General features: G+C 38.8%; 1 protein-coding gene across 4 annotated transcripts in view; it reads left to right on the top strand.

Moving 5' to 3' along the window:
* Positions 1-22,846, top strand: part of FAM120B (family with sequence similarity 120 member B) — an 84,551-nt gene extending 61,705 nt beyond the window's left edge. For 3 of the 4 annotated variants that reach the window (XM_067535866.1, XM_067535868.1, XM_067535865.1), the window contains exons 7-11: positions 2,818-3,024; positions 5,803-5,911; positions 7,268-7,408; positions 12,084-12,141; positions 21,021-22,846. In XM_067535866.1, the coding sequence (XP_067391967.1) occupies positions 2,818-3,024; positions 5,803-5,911; positions 7,268-7,408; positions 12,084-12,141; positions 21,021-21,036 (531 nt within the window). In that variant the 3' untranslated portion in view covers positions 21,037-22,846. The remainder of the gene's footprint in view (positions 1-2,817; positions 3,025-5,802; positions 5,912-7,267; positions 7,409-12,083; positions 12,142-21,020) is intronic. The other variant, XM_067535867.1, reaches the window with a different exon arrangement.
* Positions 22,847-23,257: the final 411 nt, after the last annotated feature.

Raw genomic sequence — 23,257 nt, 5'->3', positions numbered from 1 at the left:
TAATGCTTTTGGTATCATGGCAAAATTTGTATACCAGTGATGGTGGGGACATATCCTCAAACCTTTGTTTACAAAAGTGTGGTTATACTCTGGAAAATGAACATACATATACATAGAATTGTGAGGTGAAGATTTTTATTCTAACAGTGAGTGCTGAAAACTCAGCCTGGAACCTCAGTCATTCTGTGCTCTTTCTGACTTGTGTATCAACAGTCATAAAGAATATCCAATTTAAATTTATGCCCCAATCCTGTAAACATTTGTGCACATGCTTAACTTTTACTCACATGGGTAGTCACATTGAAGACAATGGAACTGCTCACATGCCTAAAGTCAACACATGCATAACACTTTGCAGGATCAAGGCCTTAAATATCTATTCTGTCGATGAGACATGAGCCAAAATGGAATCCAGCTCACACACTGTACTAATAGTATTCCCTAATAGCTGTTTTAGCTCTTCAATACTAATAGGAGTAAAAATTAGTAACAACATATTTTGATAAGTAAATTAAGCAGATATGAACCAGAATCCACACAGGAGCAGATCTGTTGAGTAAGAAGATGCCAAATTGTCCCTAACATAAGACAGCATTTACTACTGTTTTGAGTTCAGCAAGTTAAAACTGTCCTGTTTGGGTCTAAACAGGAAGTTTTCTTCTTTAATCTATTTAGTTTATTGAAGGCTATTTTCATTGTGCTTTGTGAAAGTTTTTGTTTTCTACAACTAAATTCCTGAACATAAGTACTCAGAAGTCCGCTAGAGAAAGGTAGCATTTCAGAATTCTCAGTCTGAAATATACTGTATCTTTCTTGTTTGCATTAATCTATAATTAATAAACAACAATAGTGAAAGGCATGTGTAATTATAAATGTTGGTAATGCTATTGAAGTTGGTTGGAGCATAATGTACAATGTCAGCCTTTGGGATTCTGCTCATTTGGTTCAATATTCCCATTCTGTTTATAACTAGGGTCCTAGGAACTTGATTTATGCTCACACTTAACATACTGTAATTCAAAATAATTGTATTTAAAGCTTGTTGAAGGATAGTGGGATTTTGAGAGGTTCCCCCAGCTGGAATTATGTTGAACCCAGAGGGAGTTCTGAAGATCCCTGTCAATGTTTTCCCTTTGTTTGTATTCCCTTTTAGTAAGTCTTATTTCATAATCACAAACTGAGCAGGTTTCATTTTGAAGATGACACAATTATATATAATTCAAAAATACTACATTTGTCTCGTTGACATATCACTGAGACAACTTAAGTTCTAAATGATCCGGGTTTGGTTTTTTTTCTCCCTCTTGAGTATGGTATTAGAGTGGGATAAACTCCTATTTCATCTAATTGAATTACACAACATCCTTCAGTTTAGTGAATAATAATATAGATGAATTAGAAATTCTTCACCCTAGGGAACTAGATACATGATGTTCCTTATACTTTACTGTGTGTTGATCCTTTGGATGAGACCTTAAAAACTGAGGTCTGGTTTGCTCCAAGTGACCAGTAAAGAGTTCACCATGCCTTTTTGGTTTTGCTTTGCTGTCTCTGGGCCAAAATCTAATGCGGTGCAGTGTCTATGCTGTTAGCTACCACTCTTCACTCTGTAGGTGTGTTCCTTTCAGAGGAACTGTGTGTACATAGTTTCTGAATCTCTTTGGGATTCTTCAAGATGTAAGATGTTCTTATTGCTAGTGATAATGGGTGAGATTTTGTGTTGCACCGTAAACAGAGAGCTCTTGGCCCTGTGGAAGGGAGAGCAGACAAACGTGGCTTTAAGCCACCTTTCTGCCCTCCCTATTCTTGGCTGCTCTGGGAACCAGTGCAGACCCTGGTGTAACTTATGCAGCCCGGACAATTTGCTTTAAGTTATGGCAACCACCATGGGCTGTTCTATCAGTGGTGGCATTGCCAAGAATGAAGCCCTCCTGCCCCTGTCAGACTCCTGTACCAGGGTCTGTGGGAGTGGCATTGCTCAGAAGACAGCCTCAAACTTGCCTATGCAATGCCTATATTGGGGGAATTCTCCCCTTGCAGGCTCCGGAGCTTGTATGACTTTTGTACTCTGGCACGGCAGGAGGTTAAATCGCTCACCACAAGTTTATCCTGGCTGCAAAGTTTTAGGTCTATTTTGTATTTCTTAGATGATGTCTCTACCATTCCAGTATTTCTTCTGAAGAAATCCACATTGAAGAGAAATTATTTGACCTTTGGACTGCTGGCAGAGGAAGTCTTATAGTGTTTAAAATATTTCTACAGTTTGAACACAATTAACCCTGTTCCTTCAAATCTTATAGCTTGTACGGTCTCCATCAAGTGTGATAACATTTCCATTTGACCGAATTATGGAAAGTTTATAAATCGATCCATCATTTCAGTTAATGTTTTAAATTACCCTAAAAGAATTCCTGGGAGGAACCGCTAATGTTGAAGGAGTATTATAGAGATTATAATTAACTTCACTCATTTCTTTGGTCTTTCATTGAAACAATTTTTGTTTTAAGTGTATCAATTTTTTAAAACTTGAGTGTGGTATTGAGCTGCTAATTTCTTGTAAACAAATTTCACAAATTCTTTTACTTCAATCAGTAAAAACCTCAATATGCAAATAAACATGAAGAATGTTACAAAGCTCGTTAGCCCCTGTGGGGGTAGGTGACAGCAATGTCAGAGTTCCCGTAGAGCCAGCATCAAGAATCATTCTTATTGTTTGGTGCAGAAGTAGCCTGTGCTGGGAATTGTTTGTGTTATGGTGGAATCATCACTCAGCAGTTCACTTAGATCCCCTGGTGTCTGTGTTTTTAATTTGAACAGCTTACCCAGGTTGATCCCAGAGCTGCACAGCTTGGTTCTCTCTTCATTCGTGGGCTTACAACTTTGATTATGGCCAATAGTGCTTGTGGCTTTCCATTGAGTATGGATGATTTGATGCCCTGGAAGGTGTTTGATGGAAAACTTTTTCAAGAGAAATATCAGCAGTCACACAGAGGGTGTTCTTTGGAGGAGCTTTTGGAGGACAACGTAAGTACCTACATCCCTTTTGAAAGTCATACATTCTTACTTGAAAAATCGTACCCATCAACTACAAACATTTTTTTATTTTAAAATGGAGGTTTCATTGGTCTCATTTCATCCTTTTCCCCTCCTCAACCCTCCTCAGCCCACCTCTCCTACCTATGGCCCCCATTAAAAGTAAAATTAATGTTGAGGCTATTTGGAGAGGTTACAATTTTACTTTTATTACAGTTTTTTGCTGCTTCAAAAACAATAATAACATACAAAATTGGTCATCTGTTTAAAATAACGAGAATTACAAAACGTGTTGCAGTTTCTGATACTAAAATGTTTCTGAGAACTTCTATCATAAACATTTCAGAGGAATTCATAAAGGTTCCTTAAAGGAACTTAGTGGATAAAATTTTAAAAAGTGCCTCAGGGCCAGATTTTCAAAGGTGTATTGGTGCCTAAAGATTGCCGACAGGCACCTAGTAGGATTTCCAAAAGCATTGAGGCACCTAACTCTTATTGGAATCCATGGGAGTTAGACAGTAGGTGCTTTTGAAAAGCCTAGTATTTGCTGATCTGCATCTTTAGGCACTTAAATTATTTAGGGTCAGATTTACAAAGTTATTTAAGAGCCCAAATCCCATTTTCAGAAGTGATTTACGCACTTGTGAGGATAAATCTCAATACTGAAAGTTAGTTAACTTTGACTCCTAAGTGCCTGTCACTTTTGAGTATGGGACTTCAACTCCTAAAGCATTTAGGTGCTTTTGAAAATTTTATCCAACATGCACTTAAAAATCACACTTCTCTTTGAAATGTTTTACCTAATGTTATTACAAGTATCTTGTAAAATGACAATAACTGTAAGATATTATAGAGAGAAATTGTTTTACTGTTTTTCAGTTTGCTTACTTAGTACATTTGACAGCATTTGTGTGTAGTCAGTTTCACTGTTTTTCCTTTGTAGCTGATTAGGCCCCAGTGGTGGAACTGATTCCCTGGGTGGACCCCACCTGTTTTAAGCATGGTCCAGTGCAGGCATAGGGATTTGCCCAAGCTGAGTCAGTTGCAGGGTTGGATCTGCCCAGCCTTATCTAAATGTCATTGAAGTCAATAAGAATCTATCTTTTTATTTCAATGGATTTATTTTGGATTATTCCAATAGTTTCTTCTGTTGTTTGTGTGGACCTTTCCCACAGCAATGGGGAATTACAAAAATAAGTAAATAAATAAATTAATTAAATAGGGAAATGTAAATGTAAAACCACAAAAAGTTGGCAGAAAGTCAGACAGGTGGAGGATCTGAAACAACTTGTTAACTAACGTTTTTCTTTTGAGAAACTGAGTAGATACCAAGTTGATGATGACTCTTGCAAAGAATATCTAGAGCAGGATAGAAGGTTAGATTTTTTAAAACACGTTAACTATTATGTTTTAACTAACATTTTAACCCCCCAGCAGTTGTATTTCAACACGTTAGCTGTTTGAGGTGAACCCTAGAAGAGAGCTGAAGATTCATCTTGACCAACTAACATGTCTACAGAGGGTTTTAAAAAAACAACTTTTTATCCTAGTCTAAACATTCCCCAAGTGAACAGTTCTGTTGTGGAAAAAGTCAGTCTAGACTCTGGAATTTTTAGAGTAGTTTGAATATCTATTTCTTTTTTTAGTTAGGATTTTATGCTACATATATGGCAGAGAGAGCTCCCAGACTAATAAAATAGTTTTCTAACTTTTCAGTTTGAAAGGCAAGGATCTGTTTTTGAAACCATTCCCTAGAGATGCCAGTTTAGCTGTGGAAATTGGCAACAGAACAAACTTATGGGATTGGTTGTTGTTGCTATTATAAAGTTAGCTTTATAGATACAATTGGTACTTGTTTTCTGGCACAGCTTGATGTAGTGCTGAGAGCCAAGATCTTTCAGTACTTATGTCTTAGTAATCTTCCCATGAGCATCATAAATCTGAACTACTGAGAGCTACAGCATTGTAGTCAGAAAAGTTAGTCTAGAGATGATGTTTTGATATTGAAAAGATGCAAAAGTTGTTCCTTTCACTGTTGCTCTCTACCTCTAACTCCTAGGTATCACTTCTTCACTGGTGCTTTGGAGTGGAACCATGTAACTTCAGTGAGTTAGAAGATGCAATGTCAGAGTTGTTTTGATCATAAAGATGTAATTAAGTACAAGAAGCAGCTTTGAGTACACTATACTAGAGATACTTGATCTGATCCAGTCATAGCACTGTTTAACAACTTTCTGAACATTCTAAGGGTCAGTCCACACAGAGACTTACACCAGAATAGCAAAAGGTGGAAATTAAAACCAATTGAGTTATTTTGTTGCAATTTTGTGTAGACAAGCCCTATGTGGTGTCTACAGCCATTATGGATAGCAATGGAAGGCTAAGACTTGGGCTTCTGTTACAGATGAAAAACAAAGCTTACGGATTTTTTATAAATTAAATTTAAATTAGGCCTCTGTTAGGTCTGTCTGCAGAGGCAAGACAGTGTAATAGAAAGGGATGCAAAGTGATTTACAGAAATGAGTGGAGCAAGAAAAGTAAACTTTACTAAGAAAAGGGGAAAACAAACACACCTTTCCTGCCCCCCAAGAATCCTCTTTCATTGTGGAATATTTTTAGCTTTGGTTCTTGAAAAAGACAAACCAAAAGATACTACGAGGAAGGACAAGCCAAATTCTTTTGATTGCTGTTTAGATGTTATAGTGGTGTTATTCTTGAAAAGAAAAAAAGAATCTACCACAATCATTGATTTCAGCCTATTGTCTGCAGGGATCTTTGCGCACACAGTTCCAGAATCTGAAATCACTCATTTGCAAGGCTTGCATGGGGAGGAACAGAACAATTCAAAGTAGACAACGAGGGAAAGGATATATCGCAGGTTGGCATCATGTTAATTTTACCAGTAAAGCCACTATATTGATGATATCTATTACTTTTCAACAATTTTCTCAGGCAATTTATCAATTAAGTGAATCCTGGGAGAACTTACTGACACTAAATGAAGGAAGAATTTCAGTTAAAGCATCCTTATTTAAGAAAATTTCATGATTTCCCAGACGTAAGTGAAATAATATTTCCATCCAGTTACACAGCTAATAAAATATATGTATACAATAAATATAATAATGATTACTGTCAGAATAATCTCTATTCTTGTACTTAGTGACCAAACCTATTTTTGTTCTGTAACAATTAGATGACTCAGGATTTCCCATTCTGCTTTCAGGAAGTGTTCTTCAGGGTAGCAACATTGAAGAGTTTTTAGCACACATTTGTATTTTTTCACAATTCAGTCTGTGAATGCTGATGCTTCAAAAATGCTCTGTAATTATTCTCAGATTAAAGTTTACGAGTTGGCATCAGTTTCAATGGCAATTGATGTATTTTAAAATACTGTTACCGAACAATTACTTAGTTTTTGTGCCTATCTGTTGATGAAGTGCAGATAATAGAAATGGGCTTGGTTCTCTTGGTTTTATTTGTTGTTCACACAACAAGAGGAAAGATTTAATCCAGTCTCAAGCTTTTCATCGTATTTACACACAAATGGAAGAAGAATCCTTACTTTCCATCCCCACCCTTTGTTTTGTTTATGTAAGTGGATGGAAGCTTCTTGATAACCTTTAAGTGGATGGAGTCTTAAGATTTATGTCATGGCCTCTATATTGACTGCTTTGGGTTTTTTTATCAGTATATCTCTTTGTTCCATTGCCACATTGTTTGGCATTTGTGGGTACATGCTTTTCTAAGACCTCATCCTGGAGATACAAGACAAAGGATGCATGAAACTGCATTAAGGAGTCCCTACAAAAACCTCTCATCAATGTATCATCAAACCATGTTAGCATCTACCATGGCTTGAGGAATCATTTTTAAATGTTTCCAATATGATTTAAGGATCCAATATGGACAAGGAATTTTTTTAAATAGCTGTGCTAACCCAAACTGTGCTGTTGAATACCACCATAATAAAGTTTCAGCATGGTTTGTAAACAGTCTTGCACAGCCTTGTAACCAGGATGAATGTGGATAGAAATTGAGCTATGAGTACATGCACAGAACCATAGTTAATTTTGCTAACTATGAGAGGAAGCGTGCTAATTAGTTTTTGCACATTAATATTGTGTTATGTCTCTTATATAATGTTATCACCAAAAATGCTGAATATGATGTATCTTTTGTTCATAAAATTGTGTATATAAATCAGTATAAAACAGTAAATATTGTTCCTTAGAATTACGAGGAGGAGGAAGAGGACGTAGCTTCCAGCAAGAAAACAGAACTTCTTTTGTTCCGCCATGTCATAGTCAGAACAGGGGATTCCAGTGGCGAGCCCCTCAGCCTTACTTTTATGGATCTGAGGCCCAACCATCAGGTAAAAAAATCAGTATATAAAAGAACTGGAATGGGCACTGCCAAAGGTATATGAATGTTTTTTCCCTAAACATACACCATGTAATTTGTACATTATGGGCATGATCATACACCCATAGTAATCAATGGCAAAACTCCATTGTATCAATGAGATTTGTGTGTTAGTATTAGAAGAAGCTAAACCTACAAGTTACATAGAGTTCCATTATGACCTGGTGTTTTCATTTTCTTGTAACTTTTTGAAAAATTCTTCTTTGGGCTGAAACTTCTCATGTTTGGTCTCAGTTGAATTGTTTTAGAAAGTTTTCGTTATTTTCAGTAACCCATCACAGTAGCATAGAAGTGTCTAGCTAATGCCTTTAGTTTTGGGTCCTAACCAATGCCACAATCGAGAAAAGCACTTGAGCACATGCTTAATGTTAAGATCTAAAGAAAGCTGTGCTCTTTCTTAGTAAGAGTTGACCGTAAATCACTCACCAACAACACCCGTTGATTTAACAGAAGAGACATTTAAAAGAAGCAAAGATCAGTGCCCCTGGTGGGAAACAGGTTGTGGTGACATTACACGGAGGGAAAATGTTGTTAGAGCCAGAAGCCATCTGTGTGGAGTTTGGAGGAACCAAACATAGGAAGAAGGAGAATCATCCAAAACAGACTAAATATTTTCTTGGGGCTGCAGTATAGTAGTGTAACCCTGAGTTTCTTGTACATTTTTAATTTTGCTTTCTGAAGAAGTTTGGTGAAGTGATTGGTTAAAAAAATTAAAAAATAAATTCAATTGCTTTTCTGTGGGCACAGGGTAGATAAACCCACAAATAAATGGTTTGGCATGGCCTGTATGGATGTGGCTAAAACATACGACCTTGCTGAGTAACTTGGCTATAAACAGAATCAAAACTGACCATCTGTCATGATGATTCTATTCCAGGAAGCATGTAATTCAGGGTCCAGCTACACAGGGATCTTATTGCAAAATGTATTCTACAATAACAGCATAGGATCATGTAAAAACATGTGTCTAGCTAATGCCTGTAGTTTCAGATCCTAAATCATGCCACGATTGAGAACAGTACTTGAGCACATGCTCAATGTTAAAATCTAAAGGCAAGCAGCGTTGTTATAACCCAGTTTGGCCTTTTCTACAGAGGTGAAAACAAACCATGTTATAACACTCTGAGGGGACTATTATAACAAATTCTCCAATGTGGTCATATTTCCTATGTATCTGTAAAATAGGTTTACAAGAGAAATCAGTGAGGGGGCCTGTGAAAAAACAGTATGAGATCATGTAATTAAACACTCAAAATGCATCTGCAGAAGTGGCGGGGAGGCAGAATTAAAGTTCCATATTTCCTAACTTTTGAGTGCTTGACTTTGCAACTTGATGATGTTCTTTTAACATAGTGTGTGTTTGTAATTTCCTAGTTTAAAAAAACCCCCTAAAAACGACAAAACTTCTATCATGTGACGTCATATTGACACCCTCCTGGGTCATCAGCAGAGTTGGAACCTTTAATTTCACCATTCACAGCTCTACTACTTGAGCTAATGACATATCTGATAGCAATAGCAGGTTGTCATCCTCTGTGTGGAACAGCACTAGGGGAATGAGACATACATTTTGCCAGTGGGTTTCACAGATACTTGCTGACTGTAGAGGAATGGTAAGATTCAACAATGTTGGGTTCCATTTCAGGCTCTGGAGGGGCAAATGCTCTTGTCTCTTCCCCATCCCGGCTTCTTGTCCCAGTCCCATTCCCCTTACCTATCCAGTCCCAGTCCTCAGGCTTCTTTTCCCCAACTCTTTGCCTAACAACTCACTATCTGAGTCCAAATCTTCCCCTAACTTCCAGTCTTTCCTCCTCTCCACACCCAGAGCAGTCTCCCTTCCCCTGCCATTCCTAGCCTTTCCTCCTACCCTGGATCCCAGTCCCAGCCAAGCCAGTCACAGTTCTCATCCTTTCCCGCCCCCGAGTCCCAGGCTCACCAGACTTCTTGTCCCAGTCTAGTCCTGTCCCTCCCTCCTGTCCAGCATTTGTCCTCTCCGTGTTTGAATAATCATCTGCGTTCCCTCTCCATGCTGTCTTTGTGCCAACAGGGGAGTCACTGTTAGCACTGGAGATACAGGCTCCCTGTTCTCAGTTCTAGTGCACCCCTTTCCCCTGACGTAGGGCAGCCATTACAGAGAAAGTCCAGCTTTGCCCTTGTACCCATAGGCTGAAGGAAGCAAGCTTGGTTGCTCTGTGGGGATGTCGCATGCGGAGTCTGGTCAGCCTTAATTCAGATCCCTTGTGTGTATGCATTATGATACAGTCTTTAATTACATGATCACATTAGAAATTAGAGATGGAGAGAGTAGCTTTTTCCATACAGCTCTTGGGCATGCAACACCTGTTTTTAACTAATACACTATTATCTTATCTTCATTCAAACCCTCCTGAAGACCTATTTCTGCCTACCGTGAGTCGATAAAGTCATTAAACATAGCATCAGAGTGCCGTATGGTCTTTAATCTCACAATACCCTCTATTAGCTTCATCTGCTCTGGGCTGGGAATTGTGCTACCTGTATTGTTTTGTTGTTGTTGAGTTTACTGTTTAAAAAACACACAGAGTTTAAAACTGAAGCTGTTGCTAAATTTGCTTTAAAGATAGTTTGACCCCGTTCAACTTAGTCTAAACCAGTTTTAAACTATGTATAAAACCAGTTTGGGTAACACAGTTTCTAGCTTACTGTAGACAGAACCACATGGTGTATTTCAGACAAAAATTTATTAATTGTTAAGATTGCAAACGTGATTCAAAACAGGACACACCATGCCTTTCCACACATCACTAAAAATAAACAAAACATTGAGAACTATAGATATCACAAGCAAAGGATACATAAACAATTCTGTTACTAACCCCAGTACTCACACTAACAGAAGAATTCTCATTGATCGGTATGCAAACCACTACTCAAACAATTTTAGTTCTATCTCTGTGCAAAATACAACTAAAAGAAAAAAAAAACCTTATCTTTCCATTACCCAACTCTTTTATAACAGCATATAAAATCTTCAATAGCTTCCTTTTATTCATACAAAGGTTATAGACGATCTGACCTTTTATGCATCCAGAACAGTTTTCCATGCTATTTGTGTCTGGTCCTGACTATACAATTTTATTATGTATGATGACTCTTGCATTGGAATTGGAAAGCTTGTCTGAAGAAATAGAAAGATGTGAGCTAAAGATGTGGAAAAGGGAGTAGAGAGTAGAGCTGGGCAACATTTTTCAGCTCAATAGTTTATTCATTGAAAAACACAGTTTCAGGTCAACCTAAAGAATTCTTCGCAAATTTGTGTCAAGTTCATCAAATAGCTTTGACCTAACCAAATATATCAAAACATTTTGGTAATATTGAAAAATTTTGCTTTGACTATCAGACGTTTTGACAAAAGATTCACAAAATGAGGAAGTCCCACCTCCCTCATAAGCTTTAGTCCAATGGTTATTAACCAGCACTCACTTGGATATGGGAGACCAGGTACAGTTTCCCCCTCTGCCTGATGTGGAGAAGGAATTTGAACCTGCGTCTTTCCCCATTGTAAAAGAGTGTTCTAGCCACTGGTCTGTGGGATAGTCTGGCATGAATCTTTCTCAGTCTCTCCTCTTGAAGCTGCTCTGCTTTTTATAAATAATTAAATAGTCTTTGGATCAGGGACTTGAACTCGGGTCTGCCACAACTTAGATGAATGATTGAATTGCCACTATGAACAACAGTGGATAGTCATTGGGCAAGGGAAGAGGAGTGAAAATGATTCTATAGCCTGGTAGTCAAGACATTCACCTTTAGCCTATACAAATTCAATAAATCACATTCCAGACCATAAAACAGCTGTACTGCAGGGCTTTAGTTTTTAGCATGATTTTGTAAAATGTTTTATGAAATAGTTAGATCTTGTCAACACTAGTCAAGGCTACTGCCATGATAGTGTCTTGCTCACAAGAACAATGTTTAAACATGGTTCTGGCTAACACAGTTTGAACTGTAGTGAAGACCAGATCTGATTGTTCTTCACTACTGAAGTGTAAGGGCTGGTCTACACACAGTTGTCATGCCGCCTTGCCTATATAGAAACCTATATTTACCTACATATTTAAAGCAGTACAGTACAGCAGAGTGGATGCAATTGTATTGATATAAAGGTGCTTATGTTAGTATCACTTAAATTTAGGATGAAATTAAGACGTAGTGTAAAGCAATACAAAAACAGTGTAGATAAGTCCTAAGAATCACATTGTCCTTTCCCTAACTGCTACAACCTGGTCTGCCAACTATACTGTATGTCCATCTACAATTTCAATTGGGTGGACTCTAGCATTAAAAATGCTGATGTTATGCAGATAGCTGGCATAGTGTCTTTCGGAAGAGCAACTCCACTATTAACTTCAACCACCTAAATTTAAAAAATGTTGGCCTTAATTGAATACCAACTGAATTATTTTGAAATGGATGTAGAATAAGAAGGTGAAGGGTTGTGCTAGTAAGAGAGAAAAATGTTCTTTTTTCAAAATACACCTCAGTGGGTTGTTTCTTAAATACTGTCATCAGTAAGTTATTTTCCTGCTTGAATGTTAAGAATATTTTAAAATGTTAAAAAATATTTTATTTCCCCTCTCGCACTCCAGGTAGAGGATACAGATCGGGACATCGAGACCAGAGGAGAAGGTTCAAGCTTGCTCCCCGGTAAATAATAGAACTACAGAGACTGCAGGAGAAGGTCTATAATGAGTTTGAATGGGAGGATCATATTCCTCCCAGAGATTGCATCTTTACCTACAAAAGCCAGGACTAGACAAGCTGAACACTTGCAGCTTCCAGTGATTTCACCCAAAGCTGTGGGTGCTAAGCCCATCATGTCCTTTCCACACTAAGGGTATGTACACGCTGATGGCAGCAAATTCACCATCATCAGATTGATCTATCTGGATCGATTGAGCGGCAGTGAAGACCCGCTAAATCGATCCGGAAGTCAATTAAATTAAACCACTTAATCCAAAGGCGCAGCGCTGTGTCGACGGGAATGCGTTTCCCGTTGGCGCAGCGCTGTGTCGACAGCGTGCTAAAGGAAAGTTAGGAAGTCGACGGGAGTTACACAAGCTACTCTGTGTAGTTTATATAACTCTAGTCGACTGCTGCCGAATTTCCCGATAAGTGTGTACTAAGCCTAAGACTGAGCTAACTTTATTTGGAGAATGGTTTCACTAACTACTCTAAAACCAGAGTTGGGGGATCTGGTTACTGCTTGGCGCTGTTCAAATATGGTTAAAACACATATTCCCATTAATACAGGAAATTCTAAACCAAGCTTTATCTGTGTTAGAGCACTTATATAATGTAACTAGATCTTCTCAATCTAGTTTTACATTGCAGATGAGAACTTGGTTCTCCCATCAAAACAGTATACAGTACGTATGCTGTGTCGATGCATAAATTAGGAGGCTATTGTTGGTTATGCCATACTCTTCTTACTGTAGCCTGCTGAAAAAGTTGGAACATAACATCACTTTTTTAAACTTCACCTACCAATGAAACACAGGTACTTCCCTGCTGGAACGCAGTGCTGATTTATAAGTGCCAACCACACTTCATTGCAGTTTTGGAGGGGAACAACTCTGCACATCCAGGCTGTTTCTAAATCTTATGTTTTCCTCCTAAGTATTTGAGGTCATCCCTTTCTTTCTGTCTAGATAACCAAAACTTTAGCCAGGCCCTCATTATCTTTACAGTTAGAATTCTTCTTTGAGTGATGGTACCTATTGTATTCTACTGTGGGGATTCACGCGTGCACTATGCGCCCAGAGCTGAAGAATTTGAAAGAACTGTCTTGATCTGGGCATGCACCTGGTTCCCCTCTTGCCTCCGTCTGAGGGTATAAAGGGTGAGGGTGGACCAACTGTCTTTCCAGTTCCTCCTCACAACCACATGGTCCTGGTCAGAACTTCCAGTGTCCATAGCTTCAGCCTACAAATTAGAATTCGATTTAGCTTTGTAAGTAGTTTTAATAGTTTTTACAATTTACAGTTTAGTATTTTATAGATCTCTTAGTGTTTAGATTTAGTCTCTCCTAAATCCCCCAACCCCCTCAGACCTCATTTGGGTAAGAGACCATGTCCAGGAGTTCGGGCTTCAAATTCTGCACTTCCTGCCCATGATTCTTCTCGGTAAGCAACCACCACCAGTGCTGCCTCTGCAGCCTTCGGGAATCCCACATCGTGACAAGGTGCAGTATCTGCCGATCATTTCCCAGCCATACCCAAGAAGGGTAGAAACTTCGTCTCTGCAAATACTGATTTATTTCATTGTGATTTAGGAAATGTAAATCATGCACACTCAGTGTGGCACCCTGTTCTCCTTTGGTGGTGGCCAAGCACAACTACACTCAGCGTGCCAAATCATCACATTGGACCAGTGGTTCTCAACCTGTTTACCATTGTGGACCACATGTGCTGCTCTCCATGTGTTATGTGGGCTGCATCCACACAAAATATATATACTAACTGTATCGAATCGTAGAACATTAGAGTTGGAAGGGACCTCAGGAGGTCATCTAGTCCAACCCCCTGCTCAAAGCAGGACTAACCTCAGCTATATCATCCCAGCCAGGGCTTTGTCAAGCCTCAGCTTAAAAACCTCTAAAGATGGAGATTCCACCACCTCCCTAGGTAACCCATTCCAGTGCTTCACCACCCTCCTAGTGAAAAACTTTTTCCTAATGTCCAACCTAGACCTCCCGCCCTGCAACTTGAGACCGTTGCTCCTTGTTCTGTCATCTGCCACCACCGAGAACAGCCTAGCCCCATCCTCCCTGGAACCCCCTTTCAGGTAGTTAAAGGCCGCTATCAAATCCCCCCTCATTCTTCTCTTTTGCAGACTAAACAAGCCCAGTTCCCTCAGCCTCTCCTCATAAGTCCTGTGCTCCAGCCCCCTAATCATTTTTGTTGCCCTCTGCTGTACTCTCTCCAACTTGTCCACATCCTTTTTGTAGTGGGGGGCCCAAAACTGGACACAATATTCTAAATGCGGCCTCACCAGTGCCGAATAGAGGGGAATAATCACTTCCCGCGACCTGCTGGCAATGCCCCTCTTAATGCAGCCCAATCTGCTATTAGCCTTCTTGACAACCAGGGCACACTGCTGACTCATATCCAGCTTTTTATCCACTGTTACCCCCAGGTCCTTTTCTGCAGAACTGCTGCCCAGCTCGTTGGTCCCCAGTCTATAGCTGTGCATGGGATTCTTCCTTCCTAAGTGGAGGACTCTGCACTTTTCTTTGTTGAACCTCATTAGATTTCTTTTGGCCCAATCCTCCAGTTTGTTTAGGTCCTTCTGTATCCTATCCCTACCTTCCAGGGTATCTACCACTCCTCCCAGCTTAGTGTCATCTGCAAACTTGCTGAGGGTGCAATCCCTACCCCATCCTCCAGATCATTAATGAAGATGTTGAACAAAACCGGCCCCAGGACCGACCCCTGGGGCACTCCGCTTGTGACCGGTTGCCAGCTAGACAAGGAGCCATTGATCACTACTCTGAGGATGTCACATGGGCCGCAGCTGTGTGCTTTTTGGGCTACGGGTTGAGAACCACTGCATTAGACAGCACCAAATCCCTATTGTTTTGTTTTATTGCTTGAAAATTTGTTTGTTTTTGTTTTGATTTTTGCTTGTGCCTTTTGGGGCAGGGAGAAAACACCAAAAATATTTTCCATCCTAGATGACAAAATACCTAGGGCCAGCTTTGGTTAAGAGAGTTGGGTCTTTTAGCTCATGCAGTGAGGCTAATGCATTAAGATCCAGAGGCCCACCCATGGGCATCAGTGTTATATAAATATTTCTTTTAACAACCAAATGAATTAATTTGGGACAGAGCAGTTACAGTCATTACTAAATAAATATATAATGATGGAGCACACAGTGTTACCAACACCATAAAGTTGTATACTGGTTAACTGATATTACATGCGCTGTCCTGAAGCTTTTTTTGTTATTTATGGAAGAAAATGTTTGTTTCAGAGTACACATAAACATATTTTCTTACATTTTCCACTTGCATACCCATTCAGGATAAAACAATCAGAGGTACTTTACCTAATTGCTGCCTTCAAGCAAAAACATTAGGCAGTAACCATAAAAATTCTTCATTTAAAAATGAAGCATACAAATTGTATTCAGAAGCAAAAATGCCTTAAGTGTCAACAACACTGGGGTCACATAGAAAGTGGGTGAAGAATTAAAAAGTGGTTCTCATTGCTGGTCAGTATCTCAACAACCTAACTGAAAATTGCCTTAATCCATGTTAACTTCAACTGCTTGATATTTGGATTGAATTGGCTCAAGAGAATGTTTATGAAACTGAAAATCACTCTTTTCCATGTATATAGTTTGGAGCCACCATGTCTTTATTTTTGTATTAGAACCTTTTCAGTACATTAATATATATAGTAATATCCCTTTTCCTTAATAAAGAGGCTGTTGCAGTTACTTGAATATTACTTGATATGACATATCACAAATCTTGTTGATCAATTTTCCACCTCTCAGGCAAAGGAAAGCTCTGGACCAAGATTATTTTCTCTTTAATTTTTATTAGCTTTTTAAGTATCTTGTTCTGATCTCCTTTGATGCCAGTATTTTCTTACCATCATCATCAACATTGATTTTACGAGCAAAGCCACTGTATCTCTGATGTGTGTTTCTTTTAAGTATAGTATTGCCAGATAGTTGGTATATTCAGGATCTATTTTGCAGTTGATGATAAAAGTTAATGTTTAGTTAACCTATGCTCACAAAGCAGGAACTGGATTCTATAGTACTTACTCTGGCACTGAAGCTAATAGAAGTTTTGCCTGGGTAAGGATTGGATGACAAGATAGTTAACTGGAATAAGACGACATAGATTTTTAAGACCAGAAAGGACCTTTATGATCATTTAGTCTAACCTCCCTGCGTAACATAGACTAAAACATTTCATACTGCATCAAAACCATACATTTCTAGCTAACTAGGGCATTAAAAAAAATCCAATCTTGATTTGAAGACTTCAAGAGATGAAGAATCCACCAAGCTACGGATAAATTGTTCCACTGGTTAATTATCCTCATGGTTAAAAATGTGTGCTTTTTTTTCCAGTCTGAATTTGTCTAGGTTCTGCTACAATTTGTTAAACCTTTTCCTGCTAGAATAAAGAGACCTCTACTATGAGTAATCTTCTCTCCATATATTTACTTATAAACTGTGATCAAGTCACCTCAATCTTTTTGCTAAACTAAATAAAGCTAATGAGTCTGTTGATACTCTTAATATCATCATACCTTTATTCATCTAATCCCTAAGGGAATACAATTTCTCCCTTATGCAGCATATAGTCATAGAATATATATGATATAGTCATAGAATCATGGAAATATAGGTGTGGAAGGAACCTCAAAAGGTCATCTAGTCCATCCCCTGACACTGAGGCAGGATCAAGTATACCTAGACTGACCTGGGGCAGAGAAGGCTTCCATGCCGGCTGGGACCCAGGGATGTGGACAGGCGGCTGCTGCCTGTCTTCAAGCCGGGGTGCTGGAGGCTGTCCCTCGCTCGGAGCCGGGGCCTGGGTAGCTACCACCCAGCTGCGAGCCCAGCTCATGAGACACAGGAGGCTGCCGCTGTGCTGGGAGCTGGGATTTGGCAGGAAGCAGGAGGCTGCTGCCTGCCTCCCCCAGAAGCTAGCGGCTACCGCCCGCCTCCCAGCTGGGAGCTGTGACTGGGTCGGAAGCGGGGGGGGGCTGCCTCCCGCTTCCCCAGAAGTTGGCAGCTGCCGCCTGCCTCCCCTTCACTCTGTTTTTCCCCAGGTACCCCTGCCTGTGTCTCGCGTACCCCCAGAGGTACACGTAGCACTGGTTGAGAAACTATGCTTTATAACAGCCCTTAACATATTTGAAAACTTTTATCAGGTCTTCACTCTGTCGTCTTTTCTCACGATTAAACATTCACAGTTTTTTTAACCTTTCCTCATAGGCCAGGTTTTCTAAACCTTTTATCATTGTGTTGCTCTCCTCTGGACTCCCTCATGTTTGAGTGTGGCACCTAAAATTGGACACAGAACTCCAGCTAAGGCCTCATTTGTGCCAAGGAGAGCAGAGTTTCGTCCAGTGTCTTACATATGACACTCCTGTTAGTGCATCCCCGAATTACACTAACCTTTTTCACACCACATCACATTGTTGTCTCCTGTTCAATTTGTGTTCCACTGTGACCCCCAGATCTTGTTCAGCAGTGCTACCACCTATCCAGTTATTCCCCATTTTGTATTTGTGCATTTGATGTTGTTCCTTCCTAAGTGTTAGTACTTTGCTCTTGTTTTACTGAATTTCTTCTTGTGGATTTCAGACCAATTCTCCAATTTATCACAGTTGATTTAAATTCTAGTCCTGTCATCCAAATGCTAGTAGCCCACCCAGCTTGGAGTCATCCACAGATTTTAAAAGCACAATCTCCACTGCATTATCCAAGTTATTTTCAAAGAAAGTATTGAATAGTATCAAACCCAGGAAAGATACAGTGGATAACTCCTCCCAGTTTGACAGCGAACCATTGATAGTACTCTTTGAGTTTTTCAACCAGTTGTGCACTCGTACAGTAATTTCATCTAGATCACATTTCCGTAGTTTGCTTATGAGAACATCATGTAGCACTGTGTCAAAAGCCTTACTAAATTCAAGATAAATCACATCTCCTGTTCCTCCACCCTCCATTAGGCCAGTAACTCTGTTAAAGAAGGAGATTAAGTTGGTTTGGCATGATTTCCTCTTGACAAATCATGTTGGCTATAGCTTTTTACCCAATTATCCTCTAGGTGCTACAAATTGATTGATTGATAATTTGTCCCAGTATCGTCCCACATATGGAAGTTAGGCTTAGGCCTGGTCTGCACTTAAAATTGGGTCGACATACCTAAAGCACTTGGGATATGTGAAAAATCACCCTGAGCATTGCAGCTATGCTGACCTAATCCCCACTGAAGATGCAGCAAGGTAAATGGAAGAGTGCTTCCATAGACCTAGCTACCATCACTTGGGGAGGTTGGTGTACCTACAGGGACAGAAAAATCCTTTCTGTCGCTGTAGGCTGTCTTTTTACTACAGGATTATGACGGCATAGCTATGCCAATGTATTTTCTTTAACCTGTTCTTTCTCTGTTCTGGCTTGTGTTCTTTCCCCCTTGTTTTTGTTAATTGCATTAGGTGTTTGATCTCAATTAATCTTTCAGTAAATACTGAAGACAAATAGGTATTAAACACTTCAACCTCCTTGAATTTGTCTGTTATCAGCTCTCCTTCCACTAAATTGTGGTACTTTGCTTTCCTTTGTCTTTTTGTTGCTCCTAACGTATTTATAGAACCTCTTTATATTGCCTTTTATGTCCCTTGCCAGGTGCAACTCATTTTGTACCTTAGCCTTTCTGATTTTGTCCGTACATGCTTGCACTGTTCTTTTGTAATCATCTTTAGTAATTTGTCCATTTCTCCCATTTTTATAGGATTTCTTTTTCATTTTCAGGTCATTAAAGAGCTCCTGTTAGAGGTATATTTGCCTCTTACTATTTTTCCCATCTTTCCTTTGCTTCAGGATAGTTTGCTGTTGTGCCTTTAATAATGTCTCTTTGAGAAGCTGCCTGAACAACTTTTCCCCTTAGATTTTCTTCCCAGGGGACCTTATCTACCAGTTCTCTGAATTTGTTAGACTGCTTTTTTGAAGTTCATTGCCTTATTCTGCTGCTTTCACTCCTTCCTTTCTTTAGAATCATAAAATCATAAAATTTCATGATCACTTGCACCTAAATGGCCTTCAAACATCAGATTCTCAACCAATTCCTCTCTGTTAGTCAGGATCAAGTCTAAAATGGCTGTCCTCCAGTTACTTCCTCTCTTTTCTGAAACATGAAGTCCTCAGCACATTCCAAGAAAATTGTGTTTTGCTGTATTAGTTTTCCAACAGAACTGTCTGTTTAGTTAAAATCCCCCATTGCTACCAGGTCTTGTATTTTGGATGATTTTGTTATTTGTTCTAAAAATGCCTCGTCTACCTCCTCCTGGTTTGATTGTCATGGTAGGGATCTACCATAGACCTCACCAATGTTTTTCCCCCTTTTATCTTGACCCAGAGACTTTCAACTGGTCTGTTTTAAAGCAAAAAAAAAAATTATAATATCCAGCAAATGCTATATCATTGAGAGCAACATTTTCCTATATGGATGTTTGAAAAATCTTTGAGAAGTTATAAAACATCCTGAATCCTTTGTTGCTGTTTATTATTGTTGTTGTTGTTGTTAATAATAATAATATTTATATTCTAAGTCCCATAGTCTGTCAATAAAAACCTGGCAATAAGCTCATAAAACTGATTACCTAACATGACTTGTACGTACATTAGTCATATAATGCTTCTTTGTATTGAAGAGACATACGTGTCTCTTTTCCTTTCCCCAAACATACCATAGTTTATTTAAAACAGATTGAGGGAATCAAGGTAAATGCTAATCAGCCATGAGATGCTTTTCTGATTTCATGTGGCCTGGTCATCTTCTTTTATGAAAATCTCTTTATATAATGTCATTGAAGGATGAGTGAAAATATTAAACTCCTGATTAAACTGATGATTCTACCATAGATGTCAGTAAAAAAAATTGCCATAAGGACTCTTACATTCATCACTCCTGTCTGTAAATACTGCAGATGGTATTTCAAGGAAACCCTCGGGTAGGAGAGGCAGAAGTATTCATCAGAAAATTAGGTTAGAGGGGAGGGGGTAAAATTTTCAAAAGCATGTAAGTTCAATTTTTAAAAGGGATATAGGATCATATTTTATTTCAGTGGGAATTAGACACCTAGGTACTTCTGAAAGTCCCATTAGGGTCCTATTTGCATCTTTAGGCACCTAAATACTTTCAAAATCTGGCCCTAAGAGCCCAAGTCTCAGTGAAAGTCAGTGAGACTCTAAAGTATCTAAGGGCCAGATTGTCAAAGGTCTTTAGGTATCTAAAAATGCAGTTAGGTACCTAGTGGGATTTTAAAATTCCACTATCTGCTTTTTTAAGCACCTAAATACCTTTGAAAATCTGGTCCCAAAACCTACTTGAAAAAGAGACTAAGGGCTTGTCTACACTTAAAAGGCTACAGTGGTACAGCTGTGCCACTGTAGCGCTTCAATGTAGACACTACCTACACCAACCGGAGAGGTTCTCCCATTAACAGAGGTAATTCACCTCTCCGAGAGGTGGTAGCTAGGTCAATGAAAGAATTCTTCCGTAAACCTAGCACTGTCTACACTGGGATTTAGGTTGGCTTAACAACGCCGCTCAGTGGGGTGGATTTTTCATATGCCTGAGCAATGTAGTTAAATTGACTTAATTTTCTTGTATAGACCAGGCCTTAAACTCTTAAGTATTTTTGAAAAATTTATCCTAAATACTCTGGAATTTTAAACATGCTTTTATTCATTTTGTATGGCCACAGGAGCAGTTTTATTATTTGAAATTGTTTACATGTTGATGCTTGTATGTATTGCTTCGCCCATCACAGGCTGTTTGTATTTTAGATGGCCCAGATGACTTTGTCCTTGACTGGAACTGAATGAAAAGTGATAAGAAGACAAGATATGTTTTTATAAAGTACTATAAATTGAATATAATAAAAATAATTTCAGTATTTCTATTGTACCATCAAGAAAAAGAGGTCAAATTGAATATATATTTTAAAATTGGTGGTGAGAAGGGTTTGATTACCAGTACATTACCCTGACTTCACTTGGTATTTCCAATCCCATTTAATTTTGCATCTCTGATCCTTTCATTGCTAATTTAATGTTTTTAAGAGTATGTTCTGTGTTCTGAGGAAAATTTTGAATGATTTGATTCCCAGATACCACAGTGATGAGTACTTTACAAAAGCCTAAGGCAGACAGTTATGAAGTTTGTTAGTAAAGGAAATGTGTATAGAAATGGAGGCTACCTTTATGTGGTGAGGGAGATAGAGGAAATCTAAAGTGGTGAAGCCATGAGTAAGCTTAAGGGTTTGTGTACACTGCAATTAGACACCTGTGACTGGCCTGTGCCAGTTAACTAAGGCTTGTGGGGTTTGGGCTAAGGGGCTGTTTAACTGCAGTGTAGATGTGTGGGCTCAGGCTTCAGCCCAGGCTCTGGGACCCTCCCACCTCAAGGGGTCCTAAAGCCCTGGCTCCAGTCTGAACCCGAACATCTACACCTCAGTTAAAAAGCCCTGTGAGCCCAAGTCACCTAGCACAGGCCAGCCACAGGTGTCTAATTTCAGTGTAGACATACCATAAGAAGTCATCCCAACCAAGTGCCAACAAACCTTTATGCCCCATATACACAAATTCTATGTATGCCACATCTTTTTCAGAAAAAGTATTTTAGAAGTCTTTCAGATAGTTTTAAATATTTTAAACACTTTTTTTGTATCTCTGCCTGTAAAGCCAGGTGGCTTAGTTATATGAGACCATCTATGCAAGGTTTAAAGAAAAAGGAAAATTATATCTAATAGTTACATTTTAGAAACCTCTAAATATAGCTTTTTTAGACACAAAACTTATCACAGTTTTAAAGTCTTGTTATTTTTAGATCTTCCCGAGAAAAAGTGAGAGCTGTGTCCTCTCCACCCACTCTGGGAAACTAGTAATGCCCTTTTCAGTTGTATAATGGTCCCATTTCTGTCCCTTTGAAGTATTATGTATCAGATCTTAAACCTTTCATTCATCGAGGATAAAACATTGCTCATCCTGGGCTTTGGGCCGCTGTAATTTTGACATTCCAAATGAGGGGTGAGGGGAAACTAAACAAATATTTCTCTCTCATTGATTCTTTTGTCAGCTGTATGAAGCACAGTGGTTGAAATCCTGTCTTGACTGAAGTAAATGGCAAAACTCCCATTGACTTCATATAGACAGGATTTCACCATGTGTTTAAAATGCTCAAAATGGTCCCTACAGATCTAATGAACAGATCACAGGTGAGGCAACCAGTCATGTACCATAAATTAATTTCTCACAGGCCTACAATTGTCACATGGATTTCTCCATTACATGTGAAGTAGTGTTTATAGAATAGTGGGGTATATATTATAGATGAAAACTGTGTACACAAATATTTAGCATGAAGAAAATAATACCATTCTTCTTGTATCTCAGAGAATATCCACTGTTGAAGTTTGATTTATCCTCATGGTACAGTGATCACAGATTAATAGTTGCTAGTTTTAGTTCATTCTAGTGATAGTTAGCTCTGTTGGAGTCACTCCTTAGGTCTTGGGCAGATGTCTGCTTTTGAGCCAACTATCCGTTGAGTTTTTCCCATCTTATTTCTGAGTTCTGTAAACATAAACCGTGCTGTCATTTGTACAAAATGTGGTATTATGATTTTCTCGTGTATTTTTATTGTCTAAAATACAATAAATGTACTGTGACATAAATTCAAAGCTACAACACAGCTAAATAAATAATCAACAATAGCCCAGTATTTCTAATTCTATTGAGAAAAAACAAACCCTGGTGCTGATTTCACTTTGTTTAAATATAACGGGTTTTGTGTGATTTGTTTTCTAAGGATCATATGATTAGGGTGGGGCAGTCCTGCCACATTTTCCTACCAGCTATTCACTTTACTTTTCAATGTACTACCTGCTATTTATTCAAACGTTTTGGGAGAATGTAGAAATGCAGATTTGAATTTTTATTTCAAGAGTTTCAGGAACCTCATTATGTGCAATGGTGCTTTTAAAAAAAATCTAATTGTGCTCCAGCA

This window comes from Emydura macquarii, unplaced genomic scaffold (assembly GCF_026122565.2).
Source record: "Emydura macquarii macquarii isolate MOO-44397 ecotype Brisbane River unplaced genomic scaffold, CSIRO-AGI_Emac_v2 contig_3517, whole genome shotgun sequence".
NCBI lineage: Eukaryota > Metazoa > Chordata > Testudines > Chelidae > Emydura > Emydura macquarii.
The sequence above is the reverse complement of the archived record's forward strand: the minus strand, read 5'-3'. Positions and strand labels throughout refer to the sequence as shown.